Source organism: Oryza glaberrima, chromosome 5, assembly GCF_000147395.1.
Source record: "Oryza glaberrima chromosome 5, OglaRS2, whole genome shotgun sequence".
In the NCBI taxonomy this organism is placed as follows: Eukaryota; Viridiplantae; Streptophyta; class Magnoliopsida; order Poales; family Poaceae; genus Oryza; species Oryza glaberrima.
The window spans coordinates 18,745,396-18,772,060 of NC_068330.1; the positions used below are offsets into that span (position 1 = coordinate 18,745,396).

The 26,665-nt window shown below is 48.7% G+C and overlaps 5 protein-coding genes across 5 annotated transcripts; all 5 read right to left on the bottom strand.

Moving 5' to 3' along the window:
* Nucleotides 1-205: 205 nt before the first annotated feature.
* LOC127774321 (fructose-1,6-bisphosphatase, cytosolic-like) lies at nt 206-3,118 on the bottom strand. The gene is made up of 12 exons (XM_052300546.1): nt 2,986-3,118; nt 2,657-2,893; nt 2,442-2,516; nt 2,289-2,350; nt 2,094-2,160; nt 1,683-1,796; nt 1,512-1,598; nt 1,337-1,407; nt 1,188-1,253; nt 900-986; nt 745-820; nt 206-472 (listed from the first exon to the last, which is right to left on the bottom strand). The coding sequence occupies exons 2-12, from the start codon at nt 2,861-2,863 to the stop codon at nt 359-361; spliced, it is 1,026 nt and encodes a 341-aa protein (XP_052156506.1). The 5' UTR covers nt 2,864-2,893; nt 2,986-3,118; the 3' UTR covers nt 206-358.
* Nucleotides 3,119-6,121: 3,003 nt separating this feature from the next.
* LOC127773199 (histone H3.2) lies at nt 6,122-6,791 on the bottom strand. Its single transcript, XM_052299226.1, has one exon. The coding sequence runs from the start codon at nt 6,694-6,696 to the stop codon at nt 6,286-6,288; it is 411 nt and encodes a 136-aa protein (XP_052155186.1). The 5' UTR covers nt 6,697-6,791; the 3' UTR covers nt 6,122-6,285.
* A 576-nt stretch (nt 6,792-7,367) lies between these two features.
* On the bottom strand, nt 7,368-10,847 carry LOC127773198 (actin-1). Its single transcript, XM_052299225.1, has 5 exons — nt 10,667-10,847; nt 9,498-9,566; nt 9,023-9,416; nt 8,332-8,945; nt 7,368-7,792 (listed from the first exon to the last, which is right to left on the bottom strand). Exons 2-5 carry the CDS (start codon nt 9,552-9,554, stop codon nt 7,727-7,729), a joined length of 1,131 nt encoding a protein of 376 aa, XP_052155185.1. The 5' UTR covers nt 9,555-9,566; nt 10,667-10,847; the 3' UTR covers nt 7,368-7,726.
* A 5,101-nt stretch (nt 10,848-15,948) lies between these two features.
* On the bottom strand, nt 15,949-17,230 carry LOC127774499 (RING-H2 finger protein ATL72-like). Its single transcript, XM_052300758.1, has one exon. The coding sequence runs from the start codon at nt 17,157-17,159 to the stop codon at nt 16,497-16,499; it is 663 nt and encodes a 220-aa protein (XP_052156718.1). The 5' UTR covers nt 17,160-17,230; the 3' UTR covers nt 15,949-16,496.
* Nucleotides 17,231-24,434: 7,204 nt separating this feature from the next.
* On the bottom strand, nt 24,435-26,580 carry LOC127773139 (pentatricopeptide repeat-containing protein At2g20540). Its single transcript, XM_052299163.1, has one exon. It carries the CDS (start codon nt 26,367-26,369, stop codon nt 24,714-24,716), a length of 1,656 nt encoding a protein of 551 aa, XP_052155123.1. The 5' UTR covers nt 26,370-26,580; the 3' UTR covers nt 24,435-24,713.
* Between the last annotated feature and the right edge of the window lie 85 nt (nt 26,581-26,665).

A 26,665-nucleotide genomic window follows, 5' to 3' on the forward strand; every position in this document is an offset into this window, starting at 1 on the left:
TCTCTTTATAATCCTTGTAAAAACAAAAGGTACCAAAATGATAACTTGGAATACTTATCAAGAGCTGTAAAAATGACCCTTGGAGCAACGGTGTAATTATACTTTAAGACAAAACGATATAGCTATAACCCGAAACAAAAGATCAAATGTAAGCCTAAAATTAGCTATTGCAAGGAGCTGAAAAGGCACTTATGTTCCAATCAAATTATGTAAGAATCATATTCCTTTATTCTTTCATATTGGTGAAGCCGTACCGTGTCAGTACAGGCTGATTTTTTTACATTAAAGCAAAAAAAAATGTCTATGTTCACAAGGTAGAGGGTGATTCATGTGTCCTTTTACTCTTCAGTAACACCGGTCAACCGATGATAGACTCTGAAGCGTACAATGCTTTGATATCCTCCACGTCATCATAGCTCCCCAGGAATATTGGAGATCTATCATGAATCTTTCTGGGAACAAGTTCAAGGGCCTGCAATGCAAATGCAGCAACAGCTCTTTAGTTTCTTGTGGATGCCATTGGTTTATAAAAACATTGAAATTTGAATGCTACTTCCTCCGTTTCACAATGCAAGTCATTTTAGCATTTCCCACATTCATATTAATGTTTGTCTAGATTCATTAACATTAATATGAATGTGGGAAATGCTAGAATGACTTGCATTATGAAACAGAGGGAGTACATTTTTTTGGTTAAATCGTAAGATGAATGTGCTACTAAAACCGAAGTGAAGTTCAGCTCACCCGTTGTTTGCCTGTGAAAGCTTGTCCTCCAGCTTGCTCCATCAAGAATGACATTGGGAACACTTCGTACAGAACACTGCCATGCCACATGTAGCGAACTTCAGCAATCTACATTTACTACTCTACCTTTGCAGTTCAGAGTTGCATCAGCATACCGAAGTTTTCCGTTTGGGCTCTTCTGATCCGCAGGGTACAAAAATATGCCTCCATATAGCAAAGTACGGTGGACATCAGCAACCATACTGTGTGGACCATCCAGAAGCAGAGCAACAACATAACCAAAAAAATGTTCAGTTCAGTATTCAGTGTAAGAAAGAGCATTCAAATTCAAATAACTGTAAGGTGTAAACATATTGGCATGCAGCCACGCGTTATATTGCTGATTATCGCCTCATCTAAAGCTAATTAAACGTGTTGCTCTTCTGTCAGATTATATGACTGACCTTCCGATGTATCTCAAGGATTTAGAAGGCGAACCATCCTGGGGAAATTTACATTTCTCCACAAACCTGCAATATTGACTCGAAAATTCAGCTCAAGTACTTAAGAATTAAAGATAATATTTCGTAAACGAAATTAAGGCCTTTTATACTTCGCTGTAGGAGCATCCCAATTTTTCGCATTCCCTTCGTTCACTGAATAGATCTTTCCTCTATTTGGTATCTACACAAAAAGAAGAGTACAGTACAGGTGCCAAAAATGGCCATTTTGTTTTGATCCATGACCAATCCAATTAAGAACAAGAATTGCATTGTTGAATCACAGACCTTGATGTTTGGATGAGTCAGAATGAACTCCCCAAGGGAAGGATCAAGGGTGAAACCGTTTACTCCATTTCCAGTGCTCAACACAAGCTGTCATACCAGAACCAAGTCTATTTAGGAAGAGAGTACATGTGATATATTTGAAGGGGAAATGGATTCAGATGACATGGTTACCGTGCATGAACTCCCGTACATGCAGTAGCCAGCAGCAAGCATGTCTGTTCCAGGTTGCAGTACATCGTCCAAAGTCACGTTGTCCTTGTCTTTAATCATGTAAATCCCAAAGATCTGTAGAACAGAACAGCCGACTACATTAACTGACAGCTATGATTGGAAGTGTTTCTCAAATTAATCACTAGTAGAGGCTGTTTATTGTGTTGATAACAGAGCGAGTTCAAATGGTGAAATGGGCTATCAGACATCGAGTAAGCTCTAGTAGCAAGCAACCAACTTTTGTCATGTTCAGAAAGCAAGAAATCCTCTGATTGCTCGCAGATAACAGTACTAGACCATTCATTTTCTTTGATTTACAGTTGAGAGTTGAAACCAGAGGAGATCGGCTCTGTTAATGAAAGTGACACTTACCGTCCCGATGGAGACACCACAATCGATATTTGAGGAGCCATCCAGTGGATCAAAACAAACGCAATACCTGAAGAGAAAGGGAACCCGTGCAGCTTCTGATGAGACGAAACAGTCACCATGATCTTGTCGAACTCGTGGCTGATAGCTAGCAACTGAGAAGAACATGGTAGTAGTACTATCATAAATTTCACATACTTTCCGCGGAGGGGAGCGTCGACGATAATGGCCTCCTCGTTCTCTTCAGACACAAGAACACACTGCACAGAAAGGAATGGAGTGTCACTGTCAAGTTTCAGAAACTGAACTTATCTGTAGTAAAACATAAACTGCTAATCTGTACTGTATTACCGTGCGGCCGCTGCTGACGAGCGCCTTGACGAAGACTTCGTTGGAGAGCACGTCAAGCTTCTTCTGCTCCTCACCCTGCACCGCCACCTCGTACGTGTGACAGCGTGAAATTGAAGCAAACAAGAACTAACGCGAGGAGGCCATCCGCCATCACATGGATTTGTGTGGAGGAACAGTAGAGTAGAGTAGAGCGGATCAGAGATGGGGTTGCTTGCCTGGACGTTGGTGTCGCCGGCGAGGCCGATGAGCTTGGCGAGGCCGGCCTTGTTGACGGCGGAGGCGACGAACTTGCAGCCGAGGACGATGTGGGAGAGTAGGATGGTGAAGTCCCCCCGCGACTCCGGGTGCCGGCCCTGCTCGTTCAGCACGTGCCGCGTGATCGTCATCAGGTCCGTCCTCTGCGCCTCCGCCGCGTGATCCATCTCTCCCCTCCTCCTCCTCCTCCTCCTCCTCTGCTCCTTGCGAAAACGAACGCGAGCTTAGCTGAGTTCTGGTGGTGACTGTGACGACCGTGCGAGGACTCGGAGAGGAGATGAGGAGGTACCGGCGGTCGGGAGGCCTTGTCCTGTGGCGCGAGAGGGACACGGACGCGGGTGCGCGGGTGCAGATGGATTGGACGAATTCGGGCAGGTGTGTTAAGCGAGCGGAGTGGGCATCCGGTCCGCGGTTCGTGGATGATGAAATATAGGAGTACAGGGGAAGCGGGCACGGGAGGGGTGCGGATTCCACGTATGCGCCGCATGGGCGTTGGTGCCGGTGCGGATATGTGATGTGTCGATACGGGGGATTGCTTTGCTCGTTGGCAAGCCGCGTCCGGTCAAACGCGCGCCGGAAAGAGGGGAAGAAGGCCAACTAGTGACTTGGGGCTAGTTGGTGTCGTGAATTGGTGATCTGATCACCTCCCCTTCTTCCATTCCAACCTGTGCAGGTAAGGACGGTCCAGTTGAAGCGTGGGCGTGGATGGCACGGGGCACCTTTGGCCTTTGGCAGCCACGGAGCGGGACGTTTTTGTGCGGTTCCGGTCGGTTTAGGGTGAAAAGCTTCTTTTGCCTGACGTATATTCCTGGACCTGCTGTGGGTGGCTCGATGCGAACTCGTCCAATTATTCGCGTTGTCTCAAATTGCAGAGTCCTACGAAAAAAAGATAAGCAACATAAATATATACTCTAATTATTGCGTTCTACCACTAACTTTTAATGCTAAAAAAAAGAAGGAAAAATTGGTACCGTAATAACATCAAAAGTTCACTAACCCAAACGAGTTGATCTGATGTCCAAATCTCTGACTTGTACTAATCTCTTTGTCGACAATAATAATGTCAAATAATCTGATGCTCTACAGTCAACTACGGAGTAGTAAATGATACTGGTAGAGAAATTGAGCTGACAGCTGAACGATGCTAGTATGGCAATTCTGGCCAATGAACTGCCGTTCTGACCAAATCAATTCATTGCACTTTATCAACGTACTTAGCGAAGAGATAATATTGGATTACGGGATTGTTTGGTTGGCGTATCGACATTGTCAAAGCTTGTCATACTTCATTTAGCTAATATGTTTAACATGTGGCCAATAAAATTAAAGCCACCCTTCACCCATAGAAGAGCAAGCTTGCCACACTTTTATATGCCAATAGCATATAGGACCCACATCATAGTGAAGAAATCTTGCCATAAGTGTGGCACGAACCAAACAGATACCTAATTTAATCAAATCCGGCTAACTTGAGTTGTTGTATGGTGAGGCAAATTGTGGTAATGAACCAAACAACCCCACACACCTTTGAAATGTTTCCACGGTTTAACACATGCGATTAAAACCTTACAAGTAACCGTCACTACGGACTAAATACATTTCAGCGTCCATGTAAACGCATTGCATTCAGTTGACTAATGTACTGAGGATAGGATGATGAGGTTTTGACATGTCACAAGGAGGTAGGACAGCAGGATTGCAGATAAGATTCAGATAGCTTGAGAAAAGAAGAAACGCAACGGCTGTACTCAACGCTGATGTCATGGGCTGTTTGCCACGTTGTCATTGCTCATCGGCGGACAGCGGTACATGATGCAACGACAGGTTAGGAGTAGTCTGTAGTCATTACTCATCTGCCATATGGCTAACAAATTCGAGGATAAAAAATACATATAGATCTTGTTTAAAAGTCCTTGCGGTTGTTGGACTTATCGAGCAGGTACATATTCAAATTCATTTTTTGCCGAGAAACGGCTCGGGAAATCGGACATGTTTAAATGTACAAAGTATTTTTCTTTTTGCACAATTTGTTTGAATTTCACCGGTTTTTGTTTTTTTTAAACCAACACGTACAGTATTAGTACAATGCGACATTTCATATTGATAGAGTAGAAAAAAAATTATTAGTCTACAGCTTAAAAGGCTATAGTCAGGAAAAGAAAATTTCCCCGGGTTTTATGGATAACAAAGTGATAATCAAGGTTATCAACGAAACCGTTGTGGGACAGTTTTTGTTAACTGGACAATTTTGCAAACCGACTCGATTTCCTTCAAGACAAATGACACCATTTAGCACTAATGGATAGTAGTCGCTTAGACACTTCAGAGAAGGGCATAATTTGTGTTCGCATGATATTTCAACAAGTTTCAGAGTTTCAGACTCACTGGCCTTGACTGCTTGGTGGCTGAGGCTTGAGGATTAGAGTACTTGATTAGGAAATTTTTGGTAGTGCCAAAACATAGTCAAGTTTTGGCGCTACCAATTATTTGGTAGAATAAATGTTTTCATGGATAACAAAGTGATAATCAAGGTTATCAACGAAACCGTTGTGGGACAGTTTTTGTTAACTAGACAATTTTGCAAACCGACTCGATTTCCTTCAAGACAAATGACACCATTTAGCACTAATGGATAGTAGTCGCTTAGACACTTCAGAGAAGGGCATAATTTGTGTTCGCATGATATTTCAACAAGTTTCAGAGTTTCAGACTCACTGGCCTTGACTGCTTGGTGGCTGAGGCTTGAGGATTAGAGTACTTGATTAGGAAATTTTTGGTAGTGCCAAAACATAGTCAAGTTTTGGCGCTACCAATTATTTGGTAGAATAAATGTGTATTCATCTTATTTGGTTTGCTACCAAAATCTAGGCAAATTATGATATCATGGTGAAGAAATTTCTAGATTACTACCAAATTTAGAATGGGCATTACCAAAATGTTGGCACCAATCCAAACAAATGTTGGGTACTATTTAGACTACCAAAATATTGGTAGGGCAAAATTTGGTAGCAATCCAAAACTGCCCATTGTCTTCCTTGAAACTGATTCAATGTTGAAATATTCTCCCATGTTAAATTGCAATTTTTGCTTGTCAGAATCAAGTCATGCGACCCACACCTTCAAAAAGATCTGGTACTCCCTATTTAGCAACCTACTACTCTACAGGTAGCAGCAGATCTGTTCAGTTACGCCCCCTGCTCCGCATTTCTGAAGAGTGGCTGAGAACAGTATACTGAATATTGCTATAAACTCCACAAAACGAAATAGTTTAGGAGACATCATTTTAGACAGTAATACGCCTTGCAAATTGAGAAGCTCGGAATAATGAACTTGCTATGAGATCAGAGACTTCAGACTAATAAACATTTCTGATTAGTACCGCAGATAGTGCGACCTGTTCAGAACCATTTTACTAAGAACAAAAATTAGAGACACGGATAACAACATTTTCCATAGCTGATGATAATGAGATGGTAACATCAGACGGTGCATAACACAAGAACACCACTACGATAAGGAACACAGGTTAAAATAAAACTGGTAACACCTGATCTAACTCTACAACTCCAGATCTGGCAACGGAGGCATTCTACGCCCTCTCGCCACGGATGCGGCGGGCGAGCTGGATGTCCTTGGGCATGATGGTGACGCGCTTGGCGTGGATGGCGCAGAGGTTGGTGTCCTCGAAGAGCCCGACGAGGTAGGCCTCGGCGGCCTCCTGCAGCGCGGCGACGGCGGAGCTCTGGAAGCGGAGGTCGGTCTTGAAGTCCTGCGCGATCTCCCGCACCAGCCGCTGGAACGGCAGCTTGCGGATGAGCAGCTCCGTGCTCTTCTGGTACTTGCGGATCTCCCGGAGCGCGACGGTTCCCGGCCTGAAGCGGTGGGGCTTCTTCACGCCGCCGGTCGCCGGGGCCGACTTGCGCGCCGCCTTCGTCGCCAGCTGCTTCCTCGGCGCCTTGCCGCCGGTGGACTTCCTCGCCGTCTGCTTCGTGCGGGCCATTTGAGAACTGGACTGGCTGCTGCTGCTTGGAATCGGAAGCGCGAGAGCTTGGAGGATTTGGGAATTGGGGGATTGGAGTGAGGTGAGGATGGCGATGGGCGACGGGGGGTTTAAGTAGGCGGTGGGGGTGAGCGGGAGATCGGCGAAATTTTGAGTTTTCGGAGGAGGGCGGCGCGGTGGGTTTCATCCTCGGGCGCGGGATGGGTTTGGAGCGTCGGATTTGCGGGGTATTGGACGGCGCGGATGGGGTTTCGCGGGGGGTGCACGCGGATCGTGGGGGGCGATCCGTGGGGGAGGAGGATGGACGGTGTGGATGGGGTTTCGCGGGGTGCACGCGGATCGTTGAGGGGAGCGATCCGTGGGGTGAGGCGGTCCTGCGCTCTGATTGGTTCCCCCGCGCGTATTTACAGAATAGTCCCTTTGTTTGAGTTGTTTCTTGGATAGAGCGGTAGAAATCCTGACTTTCAAAATCGATCTGCAAAATTGAGTGCTGGGTGCGAGTATATTTACGATCTGTTTTTTTGCTAAATAGTCCTTGTTCCCCTTTCCATGGTGAGATTGCATCAGGTTGTGAGGGAGCACTGGAGCGCAGGCCACAGGCATCAGGCATCAGGCATCAGCTGAGAGCCCGAAGCCAAATGAAAATAGACGTAAACAGAACTACATTGATGTACTAGCGCATGCGAATATATATGGTTTGCTTCATTATTTCATACAGCAGGTAAACAACCGAGGTAATTCCACACCAAAAGAACAAACAGGTTTTACGACATAGACTGCTCAAGTTTATGTATCTTCAGGTCATCAGGTGTTTTTTTTGTTTCTTTTCCTGGGCCCCTCTTTCTCTTCATGGTAAGATAGTCTCAACGTTCTGAGGAATCCTGGTTTGCCATGCCCAACGCTAAAAGCATATCTCAACTATCAGAGTACAAGTATATATTTATCTGCAAAAGCAGGTCTCCTTGTATACATAAACCAACTGAGATTTCTCGACATCTTGAAATACCGCTCTACAAACTTGGCAAGAAGCTCAGAAGCACTTCATATGGACAATGCCAGGACCAGATTCATCATACTCGCCCTTGGAGATCCACATCTGTGAAACAAATGTTATCGTTGTCAGATGTGATTCTGAGGATATGTGCAATAAATACAGTTATGACAGCAGCTATTACACTTCCGGTTCTATGTCTCTTGCAAAAGCAATCTCAGCACATACTAATACTTCAAGCACAAATACTTCCTGTAATGTGATCATGTTTGTCTCTATTGCAAAAGCAAATCATAACACTGGCGGCAATTTGCGGCATCTATTGGAGAATTAACCTCTTTTATGTGATAAACCTAGGACATGGAGATTTGGCCATTTGTGCAGTATTGGACGCTAATTAGACAATTTCCTAAAATGCTCGCAAGCACAGATGTGTACTCAACTTCTTTTTAAGAATTCAAATAGGACTATCTAAAATGGGCAGTGAAAAACCTACTAGTATAAATTGAATCGAGATTATATGGATAAACTACTAATAAAAAAGTGAAATCTTCTAATCTAAAAATAAATAGAACATTTTTAATTGAGACAAAACATCACCAGCATCATGTGCAACTTCCAGAGTTGAGGAAAAAAAACCCTACCTGCTGGAAAGTGCTAAGAGAAGCCAAAATAGAACCACCAATCCAGACGCTGTATTTTCTTTCTGGTGGTGCAATCACTTTAACCTTCATACTGCTAGGAGCAAGGGAAGTGATCTCCTTGCTCATACGATCAGCAATTCCAGGAAACATGGTAGACCCTCCACTTAGGACAACATTGCCATACAGGTCCTTCCTTATATCTACATCACACTTCATGATGGAGTTGTATGTAGCTTCATGTATGCCAGGAGATTCCATACCAACAAGAGATGGCTGGAACAGAACCTCAGGGCACCTGAACCTTTCTGACCCAATGGTAATTACTTGGCCATCAGGCATCTCATAGCTTTTCTCAACAGAGGAGCTGCTCCTAGAAGTTTCCAGCTCCTGCTCATAATCAAGGGCGACATAAGCGAGCTTCTCCTTTATGTCTCTGACAATTTCCCGCTCAGCGCTTGTTGTGAGGGAATACCCTCTCTCTGTGAGAATCTTCATGAGATGGTCAGTGAGGTCTCGGCCAGCAAGATCCAACCGGAGGATAGCATGAGGAAGCGTATATCCTTCATATATTGGAACAGTGTGGCTCACACCATCACCAGAGTCAAGCACGATACCTGCAGATAAAAGAAGTGTCACTGCCCCCCAACACATTGAATTTTAACACGATCTATTGCAAAGGTAATAATCATACCAGTTGTTCGACCGCTAGCATACAAGGATAGAACAGCCTGGATTGCGACATACATTGCTGGGCAATTGAAGGTCTCAAACATGATCTGTGTCATCTTCTCTCTGTTGGCTTTGGGATTGAGAGGGGCTTCAGTTAGTAATACAGGGTGATCTTCAGGTGCAACACGAAGCTCATTGTAGAAGGTGTGGTGCCATATTTTCTCCATGTCATCCCAGTTATTGACAATTCCATGTTCAATTGGGTACTTTAGAGTCAGGATACCCCTTTTTGCCTGAGCTTCATCACCCACATAGGCATCCTTTTGGCCCATCCCAACCATGACACCGGTGTGACGTGGTCTCCCTACAATGCTAGGGAAGACGGCCCTTGGTGCATCATCACCAGCAAAACCTGCCTGTTAAACATTAGGAAGGTGATCCGTTAAGCTATGAGGAACATACCGCTTTGCTGAAAAGACCAAGTTCAGGATAACCACCTTGACCATTCCAGTGCCATTGTCGCACACAATAGGTTGAATATCCTCGTCAGCCATTCTTCAGATGTTCTGCAACAGAAATGCGTGATAATTACACATCACTTGTTAGGCTCTGACAAAAGTACCCAGAAGGCTAGAAGTCGCTGGGCAAAACCAAGTAAACTAATAACATAAACACTACATGTATTAATATATACTGCTTGAGATGTCCAGAGTACAATCTTTTAAAAAAAAATCATCGGTGCCCAGCAGATTGGAATATATTTAATCGAAGCATCAAGGTTGAAAGTATCTCATGCAATTTTCAGCTAACTAGTATATTCACTACATTGCACAACAGAGTATAAGCACATTAACTATACCAAGCATCAACTTGTTTCAATGGCGTTTTTTTTTTCTTTCGAGAATGCGCAAAAGAGTTGCGCATCTTTGTATTAAGATTTTGAGAAGTTCACATTACATCCGAGCAGCAAACCAAAGCATCAACTTGTTTTGGTGGCGTTTTTAATAATACATAGTTTATCCTGAACCTATCCAGTTTGATGAGGTGCGGAAAAAAATAGGGGACACATGTCACAGCTTACATGCAGAGTTCAAATCAGGACACATCACAAGAACTATCTCAACATCAATCAATTTATCATAACACTAATAATAAAAGGGCAGTGAAAGAAATTGTAGCTTCACAGCCACGGTGATAACTGATAAGGGGTAAGCTCGTTTCGTTCAAAAAAAAAAGGGGGTAAGCTCTACAAAAGCAAAAGCTACAGCTGATTTCTCTGAACAACGGGGAGATCATGATGCCCCACGACGGCAAACCCAGTTCACCTAACCTGTATGCATGAGCAAATATCACTAATCACAATCACTACACAGTACTTACTGGCACGAACAGTTACTAAATACAACACGATAAACCTGAAGAATTATGTTCGATTGTTCCAAAGGGGATCACCAGGACACCACCAAACCAACTACCAAAATTCCATCGGGTACAGCCGAGAGAAAAACATACGCAGTAATTACGAAGGAAATAAAATCATCAACCATAATAAGGCGATGAATTAATCCTAGAGCAAGCAAAGTATAATCCAGCAGATTTTTCTTTTTTTTCTTCTCAGATCGAACAGCTCGGAGGACCGAGGGGATCGGAAGGGGCGGAGGATCACCTGCTTCTGCTTGACGAGGCGTACGTGTAACGATCGCTTCCTCCTCCGGAGTCTGGAGAGCTCGGCGGCGGCGGTGTAAAGTAACGCGAGCTCGCGAGCGAGGCGAACGGGAGGTGCACTGCTGGGTCGGTGGACGGACGAAGAAAACGCGAGGCGCCGGTTTATACGCGTCCGTCTCAAGGCAAAGTACGCCGCCCCGTATAAAACGGCGGCTTACCGCGTGCGACGTTTTGGGGACTCGTGATTTTTGCTCCTTGCCCCCCGCAATCTACTACCGTATCCCTCGCGATCCACAAATTTGCGATCTTCCTTTCTTAAACAGAATTTGTTGAAAATACGAGTAAGAGCAAGTTTAATAGTATAGTCAACTATTACCTTTAAATTATTTATAGTTAATATAATAGCTAATTCATACAATAATACTTATTACACTATTAATATTTAGTCTTACCTGTCATACACACATTACGTTTTAGAGTTCATGCTACAGCTAAGTATAGATCTGTAGCCCGCTACTCTTATATTTTATTTTATTTCTTAAAAATATGTTTATAGTTGATTTATGGTGCTATTGTACCTGCTCTAACGGGGGTTTCGATTTTCTGAAAGACTGAAAAAAAAAGTCGAGGCAGATTTGATTGATTTTGCGTTACGTTATTTTGCAGATCAGTAATGAAGCTGCTGTGCGACTGCGTACGTGTAATACGGGCGGAAAGATGAGCGCGGCCACGTAGCGACGGCTGCGGCCTGATGGGCGTGGCACGTGTAAGCCGTGAGTGGACACGTTGGGTGGTGGTGCTGGCTCGCAAACTCGCACAGATGGACGCGTGCGGGACTCGTCCATCGCCGGAATTGGAGAACCGGGACAGCAGAAAGGGGTCCCCCCGGAAAACTAGAAAAGGCTTCCGACCTGGCCGCCCAAAAGAACTTTCGGTGCCCGAAGCGGCACGTCCACGTCGGCGCCAGCGGGAGATTCGGCCGACGATTTGGACAGCAGCCGTGCGGCCCGCGCCGTCGGTTGCGGCTGGTGACGTCGTCCGCCTCTCCGGCCTACCAACCTTTTCATTCCCGGCGAGTTTTCGCACGGCACGCCGCGAGCTGGGCGAGCTGGCCGCGCGCCTGGCCGAGCTACCAGTCCACGCCGCACGCACAGCGCGGTGCGCCGGATGCTCGCAGCTCGCGTGCTCGCCCCCTGTAGCGCGGTGGCCTCAGACCAGGGTACCTTTTCCGTTTTCAACATAAAAACCGACTCTCACGGGTTTATCGGAAACATGTAGAAGAAAAAAAGCCGACTTTCGTTCAACACCGAATAGATACAGGTTGAAACTGATTGATTTTCACAAACATACACCTAACGGTTTCACTAAAACCGATTGGTTGGTTTTGTCTGGTTAGATGTCGTTGCGTGGGCTATTGAAACACCTTGTGCAACATTTCGAAATGACCTATTGAAACATTATTAAATACCTATTGCAATAACTAAAAAATCCATTACAACAAAAAAAAACTTTTTAAAAAAATTACCAAAATATAGTTAAGTGAGATCTTATTATGAAGATTTAATTGCGGTGAATACAATGATATATTTAGATTACGATTAGATAAATAATTTGTGAAATAAGATTATTTGAAGTTATTCATTAAGGAGTAAAGTATGTGTGGTAGTAGAGGCATACGAGAGAGAGAATATGGGCTACTTTACGTCAGAGTAGTTACATAGGCTACTTCATGAGATAAATGCCTACGCAATATAAATATGAGAGGGAGAACAATGACGGAATGCGATGGGCACTGTGATTAATTTTATTACACGGTTTAAGGAGATGCGCGCAGACATCCGATTTTTTTATGTTCGATCGGACATCCGGATAGAAGCATTTTCACTGTTGACTCATCATCATTCATTCGCCTCTTTAATATGAATTTCGTAGTCTTTTTAGAAATATAGTGCCTGTTCACTTTGATGCCATTTTCAACCATACCAATTTTTAGCATAGTTGCTAAAAATGCCTATATTTAGTTTGTTGCCAAATTTGGTCAATATATAAGAAATCCTGCCAAAATTTTGACAATAGTGTCATCTTGCTAAAATTTTGGCATTGCCAAAAGTTGGCAAGGTTTATTTTGACTACAATCTGAATAGACCCATAATATATCTAGGTTAATTACTAGTTGTGTGTCTAATCTAATATTAGATTATTATATTCGTAGTATATGTATATGCTATTTTTTATGGAGAGTTAGATAACCACTTTCTTGATATAAAAAGTTCAAGTAGTAGATTTACTTGGCGTTTAGCCCATGGTAGAGAAAGCTTTAATTGTTGTGGGAAAAGTCTACTTTGACTCTGTTAAATATGTGTCCAATATGACTTGAATCCTTCAACCGCAAAACCATATGTTTTGACCCCCTTTAAGTATTAAAACCAATGTAATTTAACTTCCTTGGTTGTTTTGAGTATATATAGTCATAAAGCCTGAGGCCCCACGACCCGGCCCATGGCACGGCCATTTGGCCCAGCCCAAGCACGACACGGCACGATCATAGAAAAATAGTTGAGGGATACAAAATAGACTGAACTCAGCCATATAAGACACAACCCAAAGAAAAGAGGGACACAAAATAGACTTGTTCCAGCTATATAAGACACAGCCCAAAAGAGATGAGGGAGGAAAAGGAAAAAGTACGAATTACCCCCCCTGAACTATCGCGGTCGTCTGAATTACCCCCCTCCCCTGAACCACAAAATCGGGCATTATTCACCCTCAACTATACAAATCGGACAAATTACCCCCATCGACCCAATCCGCGGTGGTTTTGGTCCACGTGGCGTACGCGTGGCAGTCCAGTCAGCACTCTATTTATAAAAAAAAATTGTGGGACCCACCTGTCATCTACTCATCCTCTCTCTTCTCTCACTCTTCCTCTCTCTCAAACGGGAGGACGCGCGGCGGCGTGCGGGGGAGGACGCAGGCATGCGGCGGCGGCGGCGGGCGGGCAGTGGTGGTGGCGCCGGGGAGGACGCGGCGGCGGGCGCGGCGGTGGCGGCGGGCCGGGGAGGACGCGGCGGCGGGCGGGCGGTGGCGGAGCGCCGGGGAGGACATGGCGGCGGCACGCGGCGCCGACGAGGGGGGATGAGGAGGACGACGACTAGGATGCAGCGCACGGCGGCGGTGGGTGATGCGGAGGCGGCAGCGGCAGGGGATGACGAGGACGACGACGAGGATGGCGACAGAGGTGCACCGCCCCCGCTGTGCCCGTTGTCCCGACGGCACCACACACACACACACACAGGGGAGTGGGGAAGCAGCGCCGAGCAGCCACCTTCTCATCCCCCATCCCCGGCGCTCCGCTACCTCCTCGGCGCCGCCCGCCGCCGCTGCCACGTCCTCCCCGCGCTCCGCCTCTCCGCCATGGCCGCCGCAGCCATCATCCTCCACTCCTCCGTCGCCATCCTCATCGTCGTCCTCGTTATCCCCCTCCGTCGCCGCCTCCGCGTCACTAGCCGCCGCTGCCGCCATGCGCTCCATCCACGTCACCCGCCGCCGCCTCCGCGTCCTCCCTGGCCTGCCGCCACTGCCCGCCCACCACGTCCTCCCCGGCGCTGCCGCCACCGCCTGCCCGCCGCCGCCGTCGCGTGCCCACGTCCTCCCCTGCACGCCGCCACGCGTCCTCCCGTTTGAGATAGAGGAAGAGTGAGAGAGACAAGAGAGAGGATGAGAGGATGAGGAGATGACAGGTGGGTTCCACAATTTTTTTATAAATAGAGTGCTGACTAGACTGCCACGCGTATGCCACGTGGACCAAAACCACCGCGGATTGGGTCGAGGAGGGTAATTTGTCCGGTTGTATAGTTGAGGGTGAAGAATGCTCGGTTTTGTGGTTGGGGGGGAGGGTAATTCGTACTTTTTCCGAGAGAAAAAATAGACTTATTCTATGGAGAAGCACGATGGGTTGTCGTGCCTTCAAGCCGGGCCGACCCGGCATGACCCAAGTCTTATTATGCCGTGACTAGGCTGTGGGTGCAGCTTGTGGATAGGCACGATCCGGCCCCGCGTGTTGGTCGGGCCGTGCCAGCCCAACTGACCTCATCCCAGGGCCAGTCATGCCTAGGCCGTGCTGGGGTGAGTGGCCCATTTGGCCATCTATAGTTTTGAGGGTATTTTTTTGTTGATGTGGTTTGTTGACCTTGTCCAATCAACTAAATCAACATGTGAGACCCACATTTCATCCTCTCTTTCATTCCCTTCTTCCTCCATCCTTTTCCTCTTCGGCCCTTCCCTCCCTAGCCGGTGGGAGGCGTGGGACGATCCTGTTTGACTTAACACTACCCGAGCGCCATCTTCCTCACCAAATCGAACGCAAGGATGAGATGGAGGTGCAAGGCGGTGACACAACAACATCCAGTGATGAGGTGGCGCACCACTGGGCCTGGGGACCTCCATCCCACGCCTTTGTCCACCGCAAAGGTGACCGTGCCGCTCATCCACTTGGCCAACCTGGCCATATCGCCCCGCCTCCGGCTACACCATCACCCTACCCATCTAGCCTTGGCCGAGCAGCTTCGAACACCTGCTACGCCTCCTGACCCTGCGCCTCGCCCTTTCGCCTTTCTCCACGCGCTCATAGGCATCCCCGTCGCTTCTCCCCTGACTCCGCATCTACGACGTCGTCCTCTCGTCATTGCTCCTCGTCGCGTCGCTGCTGCCACCGACTACAATCCTGGCTTGAGCTCCTGTGGCAGTATGGGGGAAGAATGCTCCAAGCCACTGAATGTCGTTGATCCACCGCCGACTGCCATCCCGTTGGAGCTTGTGTTATAGCGTGGGAAAAGCCCAGCCGATTAGACAAGGTCAACAAGCTAAGTCAACGAAAATCGCCCCTAAAACAATCGAGAGGATCAAATTACACCGGTTTTTATAGTTGAAGAGTTAATATATCCGGTATTACGATTAAGAAATACAACTTAGATTATTAGACTTATTTTAAAGGATGTCAGAGTGGACTGTTCCAATCGTTCTGCCTGTATCGTTTGCACTACGGGCTCCGTAGGTTTACAGGCCCACGGTGCACGGCCCAGATACCATCATACAGTCATGAACTCGGTTGGTACATGGGCTTTGCTTATGAACTCGGTTTCCTTTTCAGATTTTATTTTAGCGAGGTTCCAGCTTTCTTCGCTTGAAATAAGTCTTCAACACGGATGGCACAATATATGCTGTATAATATGAAGCATTTATTTGGCAAAACATATGTTTTGTGTACACGCAGATATGTAAAAATACTAGTACTGTACTAAGTTCTGTATGGTCCCGTAAACGGGTGACAATTCACGTATGTACAATTAGGAGTTAAGGACCCAGAAAACAGACTGAGATAGCATTCACAATGCAAAATTTACATGCACATATACAAAGGGAAAAATGTGTAACACTTGTGCTTTGTCACCATCTCACAGGACATGGTCTGTTTTGCTAAAAAAAAAAAGAAGTGCTTGTCACAGACTCACAGCGTCAAAGGCTGACAGTCCGCAGAGAACCCGGCAGGGCAGATTACTCCCGTTTCGCCTCGATTCGGCTTCGTACCATCGTGTCCTGCTCCTGCGTGCAATATGCATAGGCCCGAACACTTGTACACCCCTACACATCCATCGCCCACTTTACCAAGTGTAACGGCTTCGAAACGTTTGCCGATTCGGCGACACACGCCAACTCGCCAAGTCGGCAACACACACTGTATACTAGCTGTGGACACAGTGGCGCGGCCGCTGCACACGAGGCGATCGACCACGTCTAAGCAGCTCATGCCAGTATGCCACCATGGGTACCAGCTATTGACTAGTGAGTACTATGACTCGCACCACCTGCACGGCCGCCGGTGCAGGGTCCGGCGGCGCGACGGGATCGGCGGCGGCGGCGGCGAACGGCGCCTGCCTGCACGTGGGGCACGTCGGCCGCGCCGCGAGCCACCGGTCAATGCAGCGGTCGTGGAAGCCGTGGTTGCAGCCCGGCAGCACGCGCACGTGCTCCCCGCGCGCGAACTCGGCGAGGCATATCACGCACTCCGACCGCGACGACCCGGCCAGCTCGAGCCCCTCCGTGTACGCCACGCGCGGGATCGTCTTCGACAGCGGCGGCGTCCGCTTCCTGCCCCCGCCTCCGCCACCCCGCCTCGCGCGGCCTCCTTCTCCTCCTCCTCCTGCAGCGGCGGCGGCGGCGGTCTCCGCGCCGTAGCACGCGCGCCGCGTGACGCGGAGCGCGCACTGGAGTACGACGTGGAGCGCGACGGCGGCGACGAGGCCGCAGACGAGGAGCGCGAGCAGGACGATGGTGTTGGTGTTGAGCGACGACACGGCGAGGGGACCGCCGCGGCCATTCTCGGCGACCGGCAGAGCGCCGGCGACTCCTGGTGGCACCGCCGCCGGCGCGGGAGACGCGCTCGGCGCCACGAGGAGGAGCGCCCTGGCGGAATGGTGCAGCCGCGGCGCGTCCATGAGCGAGCGACGACGACGAAGCAGCTTAGTTAGCTAGCTCGCGCGATCGATCACGTCGGAGCTAGCTAAGAGTGAACCAGCTACTTTGTACCGTGGGCGGTAAAGCATGCAGAGGCATATATAGAAATTGACAGGAGTGCAAGTTAACGGAATGGAATGTTGCAGGGAATAAATTAGTCAGAGATATTTGGAGGTCGCTGTCTTTGTAATATTGTTTAGTCGGCCGATTAAAAATGATCCTAATGCTGGTGTGGCTTATGCTGGCCTGGGGGTAAGATAAGATGCACGTCGTCAAGGGGGCATAAAAAGGAGAATAATGAATAGATGGACAGAGACGAACATCAAGCCGTCAAGGACTCAAGGTGCAGAATCATGCATGGCAGTTGCGACTAATGGACCAAATTAATGCAATCATGCTATCTCCTGCAACGCCAGCTACTCAATTGACCTTAGCACTAGCACAATAACAAACCCGTCATATGTTTTGCTCTCCAACTGCTGATGCCAAAAAAAAAAGTATCTTGAAAGAGAGAAGAAACATCTGGTGTCAGTGTCATCAGCTGAACACATGAACAATACAACCACCGATCGATTTAACAAAACTGATGAAGACAAGAAATGTCAAACGGATGCTCGCCACTATACACAATCACACCAATGATAAACACACCGAGCATATCCATAAAGTGGAGTGTGCTTAATCCAGCGTTTTTTATGGCCAAATCTTAACCCGCAATTTATCTCCCCATATTCCGATGTGCTTAACAAGGACGTAACTCTGCAAAGGGGATCAATCAGCGTCGCGATGCGCACCTAATCGGTCCCATCAGGAGCCAGCAATTTGGGCTCAGTAGTTGAGCCTCCACTAACGGCGACTCGTAGGCTCACGGGAAGGCTCCACGTGGCAGTGAGGTGGCCAGGGAGTGGGTGACTTGTCAACGTGTGAGTGGTTCGGAGGAGCCACTTGGCTCCACGTAGGAGTCCGACTTGTCTGTACCTGGAGCTCTCCGCTGAGCAGCCTGAATCCCTCCAGCGACGCGGTTCTGCTCGTTCAATGGGCTTTGGGCCGCTTATTTGGGCTAGATATTGTGGTTATCAATGGAGTACGGATGGATTAATTTATTGGAAAAAGTACACCGAAGGTCCCTCAACTTGTCATCGAGCTACAAAATCGTCCTCAAACCGCAAAACCAGATATCGGCTGTCCCTTAACTAATCAAAACCGATCACAATAGATCATTCGGTGGTTTTGACCCTGGTTTTATCATACGTGGTGACTGAGTCAGCATGGGACACACATGGACCCACATATGATGATGCCACGCTATCTCTTTCCCTTCCTCCTCTCACTCTCTCTCTCTCTTCTCTTCTTCTCTTCTCCTCTTCTCTAGGCAAACTGTTCGGCGGCTGGGGAGGAGGCCGCCGGGGCGAGGCGGGAGAGGAGGAGAGCGGCGCTGCGACGGCTGCCGGCGGCGGCCGCAGTGGGGAGGCGGCCGTTTCATGGAGGCCACATCCCGCACCAACAACACCAACAACCATCCGGCAGCGACGGCGAATGAGGGGATGCTCTCCTTCTCGTCGGCGTCGACGATGCGGCTGTCCACAGGGAGACAGCCGTTGCTCGCCCCCGGCCGCCGCCAGCTTCTCCTCCGCCTCCCGCGCCGGGACGGCGACAGCCGCAGCGCACGCATCAGGCGGTCGCGGCCATCACCATCCCGAGGTTAGTACTGGTTTCCTTTTAGGCGAACGGCTGCTGCGCCTCGAGGAGAGCGGGGTGGTTGGGGTACAGGCAGAAAGGAAGGAACACCAGCAATAAAAATCAAGGGCTTGTTGAACTTCTCAGACAAGTATGCAGCAACAAACCAGCCGTCCAGATCAACCCCAACTCAACCTGGCGAGCAGAACACGATCGAGAGAAAAGGACAAACTTGTGTGCATATGTACTATGTTTACCATGTCAACATTCACAGATAATTCCCTGAAGCAATTCTATATAAATCCTGCCATTTTGAGCAAAATGCTCAAGTGTATCGTCTCTGCTCTGAGTTCTGAACTTTGAACATGCAAGCGAAAGCAGAACAAGATGGAGCGCTCTTCTTCCAAGCCGGTCATTGCGCTCGTGCTGCTCGTCGTATGCATCGTCAGCTGTTTCGAGGTTGTCACTGCCCAGTACGACGGTTCTTCCAGCAACGGCGCAGCGGCGACGGGCCCCATGGCCGCCGGTGGGAACTGCTCCCTTGTTGTTGCTGCCGCGGTGCTCGCCATCCCAGCGTTTGTCGGGAACTGAAACATTGAGATGGAAACGCTGCGACCGGCTGATGCGTGCGCTGCGGCTGTCGCCGTCCCGAGCGCGGGAGGCTGAGGAGAAGCTGGCGGCAGCACGGGCGAGCAGCGGCTGTCTCCCCGTGGACGGCCGCGTCGTCGCCGCCAACGAGAAGGTTCGCCGTCGCCGCCGGGTGGTTGTTGGTGTTGCTGACGCGGGATGTGGCCTCCATGGAACGGCCGCAGCCAGCCGCCGTCGCGGCGACACGCCTCACCCGGTGACCTCCTCTCCAGCCGCCGGCTTGCCCAGAGGAGAGGAGAGAGAGAGAGAGAGAGGAGGAAAGAGATAGATGACGTGGCATCCTGACTCGTGGGGCTCACGTGGGTCTCACGCTGACTAAGCCGCCACATAGAACAAAACCGGGGACAAAAACATCAAAGGACCTATTGTGACCGGTTTTGATTAGTTAAGGGACGGCCGATATCTGGTTTTGCGGTTGGGGGATGATTTTGTGACTCGATGACAAGTTGAGGGACCTTCGGTGTACTTTTCCATAATTTATTTTATATAATTTATTACAAATCACTAATCTAAGTACTGTATTGTTTTGTATTAAAATACATAAATATTTCCTTAAATTTTTTCTAAAAAAAAACTTTGTTCTTGTTTGGGCTTCTCGCGAGTTATCTATGTACCGCCGTACTTGAACTGTAGACTGCACCAAAATTAATCCTTCAACTAGCTAAACATCACGTTTCATCTTAAAATATAACAACCTAATTAAGGATGGAGGTAGCTAAGCCAACTCGATCAGGGTTGTCATCTCGTCCAAATTCCATGTGGCCATGCCATGTAAGATTATCATCTCATGATCACATTGTTTCCAGTAACCACTCGAATACTGACAAACCAGCATCTCGTTCGGCGGCGTTGCGGAACAGCAAAGAGCGCACCAAAAACTACAGCCATGAACGTACCATGCATAACGATACATAAAAATTTATTTCTTCCTTATGCATATCTCGTAGTCGACTAGCATTTTATATTGGTCGATAAAAGCTGGAAAAGGAAGTTGACATGCGCATGCAACTATATGTTCAAGGTTCAACTCGGAGCACAAACATGCATGCATTTCTTCTGGCATGTTCTGTACCGCCCTTACAAAAGTTACAAGTGCATTTCGGAGGTGGACTTTTGTTCATTGAGGGGGGACATCACCTCATTTTATGCATGACATTTCAAACAAGCATTAAAACTTTGATCAGATATATTAATATGTGACATATATATATCACTACACAAATATGAAATTCAAATTCGATATATACAAGTATAAAAAAAATAACAAACATGTCACTACTACAACAAAGATTTTCCTAGACACCAGACTAGTTTGTTTCCAGGCGGCCCATAAGTACAACCGCACAGAAAAATGAGGAACGGGCATCAGAGCGTCGCCCGCGCAGGAAAATCTATTTTCGTGTGCGGGTCATTTAACAGGTTATTTTCGCGTGCGGGCCTGTCAAGTGACACGTACACAAAAATAGCCCACCACAGGCTGGCATCCTTATCTTCTCCCTCTCCACCTCACGGGCGTGCAGCCACTCCGTCTCCCTCTCATCCTCCCATCCTCCCTCTCACTCTCACTCTCCTCCTCCCCATCCTCCCATCTCCCTCTCCCTCTCCCTCCTCCTTGGCAGCGGCGCGCGGCAGACGGCGCGGCGCGCGGCCCCTCCCCTCCCTCCCTTTGCATCCGGCGCCGGTGGAGGGGAGGCATGGGGGCGGTGGTGGCGGCGGACGGCGGGCGTAGGCGGCGGCGGCGGACAGCGCAGCGCGCGGCCCCTCCCCTTGCATCCGGCGCAGGCGGAGGGGAGGCATGGTGGCGACGGGCGCAGGCGGCGCGCGGCCCCTCCCTTCCCCCTCGGCTCCCCTTGCAGATCCAGCAAAGGGCCGGTGAGGCATGGGGGCGGCGGGCGCAGGCGGCGGCGACGACGGGGCCTGCGCGGCTCCTCCTCTCCCCTCCCCTCCCCGGCAGCGACGGGAGCGCGCGGGCAGCGGATCCGGCGTCGGTGAAGGTAGCGGACAGCGGATCCGTCGCCGGCAACCACGGGGGCGACGGCGGCGCGCCTCGGCTAGGGTGGCGGTGCCGGCGGCGGCTGGATTAGGGTTAGGGTTTGTTTTTTATTTGTTTTTTCGATTTTTTATTTTCCCGTGCGGGCGGCTTAAGCGCCCACACGCGAAAATCGATTTTCGCGTGCGGGTGCGTCACCCGCACAAAAAAATCGTGCATTTCGCAGACGATTTCTTCCAGATGGTCGAATCTTCTGCACGCGAAAATCGATTTCATTCGCACGGAAAAATCCTCGTAGTAGTAGTGTGTGAATAGTTTGTTCCTACTTATATAAGTTAAATTAGACTTGCATATGTTTGTCGAGTAATATATATCATATTATCTATCACATTATTTTTTTAAAAAAACATCTTAATAGCTATTTAAATAGCATCAAAAAACGTGGAGATATTTAATCCCTTAAAAGATGAAAATATTTTCTCGTATACTCCCTCCGGCCTAATAATACTTGTCGTTTTGGACAAGGGCACGGTCTCCAAAAAACAACTTTGAACACTATTTTTCATTATAATATATATAAATTTGTTACCAAATATATGATCTTATTAAAGTACTTTTTAAGACTAATCTATACATGTAGTCACCATATTTGAAAGATAAATATTTTAAAAATGATTCATAATCAAATATTCTAAAGTTTGACTTCACCCTTGTTTAAAACGACAAGTATTATTAGCCCGGAGGGAGTAGTAATTATCAACAGACCTACTAAAGCCTTTTGGGAGCTTCTGACAGTTGTAAGTTCTCCCAAAATAAAAACTCCTCAAAACATTTTAACTTCCTATCCATATTTTAAGAAACTGTAGTTGCAAAATTTAGAAAATAAATTAGAAACTAGAAATTAGAAAAAAAAATTCAGTTTGTTCAGATTCTAAAAACTGACTACCAATCGATTTTTTCTCTTAAGTTCTAACAGAGGCGGAGCAGCTGCCTTTTACGTCAAAGGAAAATTTGCAGATGCTATTTGAACCGAATGAACGAGAGCGATGAGCTATAAGGCCATGCCCAATGCACCACGGTGGCCAGTGGTCTCAAGCATCCACATCGGAGCCGAGCTTCCATGGCAGTGGGTGTTGAGATTATAGGCATATAATGATTTAATCTATTCCATAAATAAATCATGATATTACAGATGAAAACTAGCATGAACGCATCATTAGATCTACACATGTAAACTACACAATATAACATGAACAGATCAAATATACGCAACATATTGAACACGTACCGAGGTGGCGGAAAGACCGGCTGCTCGGTCGAAAATTTTCGCAGGCGTCTACGAAGGCACGCAGCACGCGAGCGAAGAGGAAAATGAGCCGTCGCGGACGAATAGGGAGCAGTCGCGCAAAGCGCTTCCCAAAAACCTTATTGCCGCCTTCTCCCGGTGCAGGACGTCGAAGGCAGATGTTCCGGAGATCTGCTCTCCCGATCGCAGGTGCACGCCGACGAGCGGGATGGAGTAATCTACGAGCGACGGCGCAGCACAGAGTAGGAGACAAACCCTAGATTGATTTCGCGTGTGTTGCGTGAAGACGGCGGGTCGGTTTATATAGAGAAAGGTCGCTTGATCAGGGCGCCCGCACGATCTTCACTGCGTGTAACCGAACCGGATAAGTCGCGCGTAACTTATCCGGACTCCACACCGTTTGCACGCACCGGATCTTTTGGAACGTTTCCAAAACAAAAACGAATCCGAATTTGCAGCGCCCTGCCCTGCCCTGCCAGGCGAGCGAGCGCGCGTGTTCCTCCTCTTCTCTCCACCACACATGCTTCAAGTGGCTAGGAGGGCATCCTCCCTTTTAAGGAGGTTCCCCTCTTCTAGAATAAGCAAGGTGGTACTAAACTCCACATGCATGCCATCCCATGAGGTGGGCTTTTGTGATTTTCCAAAGAATTAATCTTTGAGTGGGCTAAGGCCCATTCATTAATTCCAACAGTGGGACCAGGGCTTCGCGACGTCTTGCCATGCTTGCATAGGTCACGGTGGTCTTGTTGCGCCTCAGCTTGGGGACTGCGGCGCCACTGCTCCGAGCCACGCATTGGGCAAGTCCGGAGAGAAAACAGTGGCTTCGATGAGAAAAGACGATCCGGAAGGGGAAAGAGGGGAAGAAGAAAAGGTGGGTGCACCTGGAAATCGACGCCGTGCACCGTCAAGCGATAATCGCGCTTACCATGGAGGTACGGTAGGGGAAACCGTCGATATGGTTTGGATGAATTTTGACTAAATTCAAAATTCCAGAAAACGTTTTTTAAAAAAATCGTGAATGTAGTTCTTGATTTGTACTTGCCAATGGTGAAGAAATTTTTTGAAATAGAGTAAGCTAAATTCAAATTTGAGGGCAAAACCGAAAATAGTTTACAAAATGGAAAAAGGAAGACAATATTGGGCCTTAAGTATCCTACATATTCTTTCAATTATTCTCAATTTCTAGTTTTCTACACATATTCAACCGTATTTTTTTCCCTATTTATTTTCCATTTACATGATTTCAGCTACACAGTCCGCGATAACCGTGCGAATATCGTGGAAAACCATGCGGTAATCGCGGTGAAACCACGAAATTGCCAAGTTTTGAATTCGAAATTTTGGATGTGATTTTTGTGCGATTTTAGATGATTATCGTGGTTATCGCGCTACCGCGGGGTGGCGGTAACGTCGGCCCAAACGATTTGATAAGGTAAACCCTGCGTCGAGGAGCGCATTCACCAGCCAAAGAAAAGCTATTCAAACCTAACTTTCGGATTAACGGTGTGAGAGTGATTTATGACTTTAAAAAAGCCCAATGAAAAAACCACCTGCTTATTTGGACTTAGGAATTTTGCTATAAGTTGGCTCATAAGCTCTAATAAACAGGACCTTAATTAAAGGGATAAAGTTTGATACAACTTGATGATGTTGTGTTGATTAATATAAAACGGAGAGAGAAAACTCTACTTATATATTAGAGGGCCCATATAGAGTGAACAATGCAGGCTGTTGTATCCGGCCTGCACAATATCAGGCCTCCAATTGTAAAGGGCCGTATTTTTACGTTTTCCTCAAAGTGCTAGAGAGTCCGCCCCTTTTGTCAGAGAACTTGAAAGAACCAAACCGCTCATCTGAAAATAACCTGCTTATTTTTCCCCCTCTCATTTCATATATGTGATTGCCAATTTGTCATCAATCGTTTGCCAGATTTGCATAAACCGTACAATCCGAATCAGCGAAATCTATATCCTCCTCGTCGTCTGCAAGGTGAGAGGCCAAGATGTCCAAAACGCCAGCAAGGCCTCCAAGTTCAGAGCTCAGACCCTCTCCGGCGACGAACTCCCTCACCACGTTGCCCACCTCGATCAGGCTGCACCCCGGCGTCTTCCTCATGCTCCTGCTCCGTATCGCCTTCCTCGTGCTCGCCACGTCGCTCCACCGCCTCGCCGCGGCGTACACGTTGGCCAGCATGACGAGGTTGCCCACGTCGTCCGGCTCCAGCTCGACCAGCCTCTCGGCGGCCAGCACGGCCGTGTCGACGTCGCCGTGGCTCCGGCACGCGCTGAGCAACGAGCCCCAGACCTTCGCGTCGGCGGGCACCGGCATGTCGCGCACCAAGTCCAGTGCGCGCCGGATTTGTCCCGACCGGCCGAGGAGGTCGACGACGCAGCCGTAGTGCTCGACGCCGGGCTCGACGCCGTAGACGTCGTTCATCCGGTCGAAGTGGCTCAGCCCTTCGTCGACGAGCCCGGCGTAGGAGCAGGCTGACAAGAGCCCGACGAAGGTGATGACATTAGGCCTCACCTTTCCTTCCTTCTCCATCTCGGTGAACAGCCAGACGGCCTCGTGCGCTCTCCCGTGCGCCGCGAGGCCGCCGATCACCGTGCTCCACGAGATGACGTCCTTGTCGGCCATGCCGTCGAACAGCTGCAGCGTTTGGTCGATGCACCCGCACTTGGCGTACATCTCCATTAGCGCATTGCAGATGTGTGTACTTGTCAGCATGCCGTGCCTTTTGCAGTAGGCGTATATCCATCTGCCTAGCTCCAGAGCTCCCAGCTGGGCACATGCCGGCAACACCGCGACGATGCTCACGTCGTCCGGCTCGAAGCCTTCCGTTTGCATCGACCTGAACGCGTCGACGGCGCCCGGGTAGTCCCCGACCGTCGTGTACCCAGAAACCATCGCCGTCCATGTAACAATTGTCTTGTCAGGCATGGAGTTGAACAATGCTGTTGCTTTCCTCATCTGGCCCAGCCGCGCGTGTGCCGATATAAGCATGTTCCAGGAAACCACGTCCCTTTCCCGCATTTCATCGAACACCTTGTGCGCGAGCGCCAGGTCGCCGGCTCGCGTGTACATCTCGATCAGGGAGTTCTGAACGATGGCACTGGAGTCGCACCCGGATCTCACCACGTGCGTGTGCACCTGCTTTCCCAGCTCAAGCGCCGCCGTTCCGCCACAGGCCTTGAGCAGGAACGGGTACGTGAACCGGTCGCCGCCGGCGTGACCATCCGGAGGGGACGTGGGGCACCTGAGCATGCGGATGTAGACCGCGACGGCGTCGCGGTGCTGGTGGTTCTGGGCGTACGCCTTGATCATGGCGTTGTGGAGGTGGAGGTTTGGGTCGCGCACCTGGGCGAACACCCGCGCGGCGTGGGTGACGCGGCGGTGGGCGTTGCAGAGGTGGACGATCTGGGTGGCGAGGTAGCTGCTTTGCGAGATGCGGAGCCGCACGACGTGCCCGTGGACGCGGAGGAGGTCCCGGAACGTCACGCAGGCGCGGAGCCTCGCCATGACCGCGTCCTCCAGCTGCCGAGGCGCGCTGGAAGACGGCGGCGGCGGCATGGTGTTAGCAGACAAGGTGTTCGATGAATTGGCTGTGTAGTACGTTCGGCAAGCGGTTGGTGTGCTTCCGCGGGAGGTCAGAGACTTGACCGTCTTAACATCAAACTGAAATAATGACGGGTTTAGCTTGACTGCTTAAACAGAGGGATTAATCTAGGGTGTATAATCCTAGGGATACTTTTCTCTCTTTTTTAGAACTTTCCTAGGGTAATTTGGGCCTTGTTTGGAAGACAAACTGTTGTCTATATAGTCCACTCATTAGCAGCCATTTCTGACAAACGTGTGTAGGAACTGAT

Bases quoted from the DNA above. Each gene is read 5' to 3' on its own strand.
- LOC127774321 (XM_052300546.1), bottom strand. From the start codon at position 2,863: ATGGATCACGCGGCGGAGGCGCAGAGGACGGACCTGATGACGATCACG. The intron at 2,161-2,288 runs GTATGTGAAATT...CTTTCTCTTCAG, and splicing joins GACGCTCCCCTCCGCGGAAA to GTATTGCGTTTGTTTTGATC. The intron at 1,254-1,336 runs GTATAAAAGGCC...TCAATATTGCAG, and splicing joins TGGGATGCTCCTACAGCGAA to GTTTGTGGAGAAATGTAAAT.
- LOC127773199 (XM_052299226.1), bottom strand. From the start codon at position 6,696: ATGGCCCGCACGAAGCAGACGGCGAGGAAGTCCACCGGCGGCAAGGCG.
- LOC127773198 (XM_052299225.1), bottom strand. From the start codon at position 9,554: ATGGCTGACGAGGATATTCAACCTATTGTGTGCGACAATGGCACTGGA. The intron at 9,417-9,497 runs GTGGTTATCCTG...AATGTTTAACAG, and splicing joins ATGGCACTGGAATGGTCAAG to GCAGGTTTTGCTGGTGATGA. The intron at 7,793-8,331 runs GTAGGGTTTTTT...TTTGTTTCACAG, and splicing joins CTCTTAGCACTTTCCAGCAG to ATGTGGATCTCCAAGGGCGA.
- LOC127774499 (XM_052300758.1), bottom strand. From the start codon at position 17,159: ATGGACGCGCCGCGGCTGCACCATTCCGCCAGGGCGCTCCTCCTCGTG.
- LOC127773139 (XM_052299163.1), bottom strand. From the start codon at position 26,369: ATGCCGCCGCCGCCGTCTTCCAGCGCGCCTCGGCAGCTGGAGGACGCG.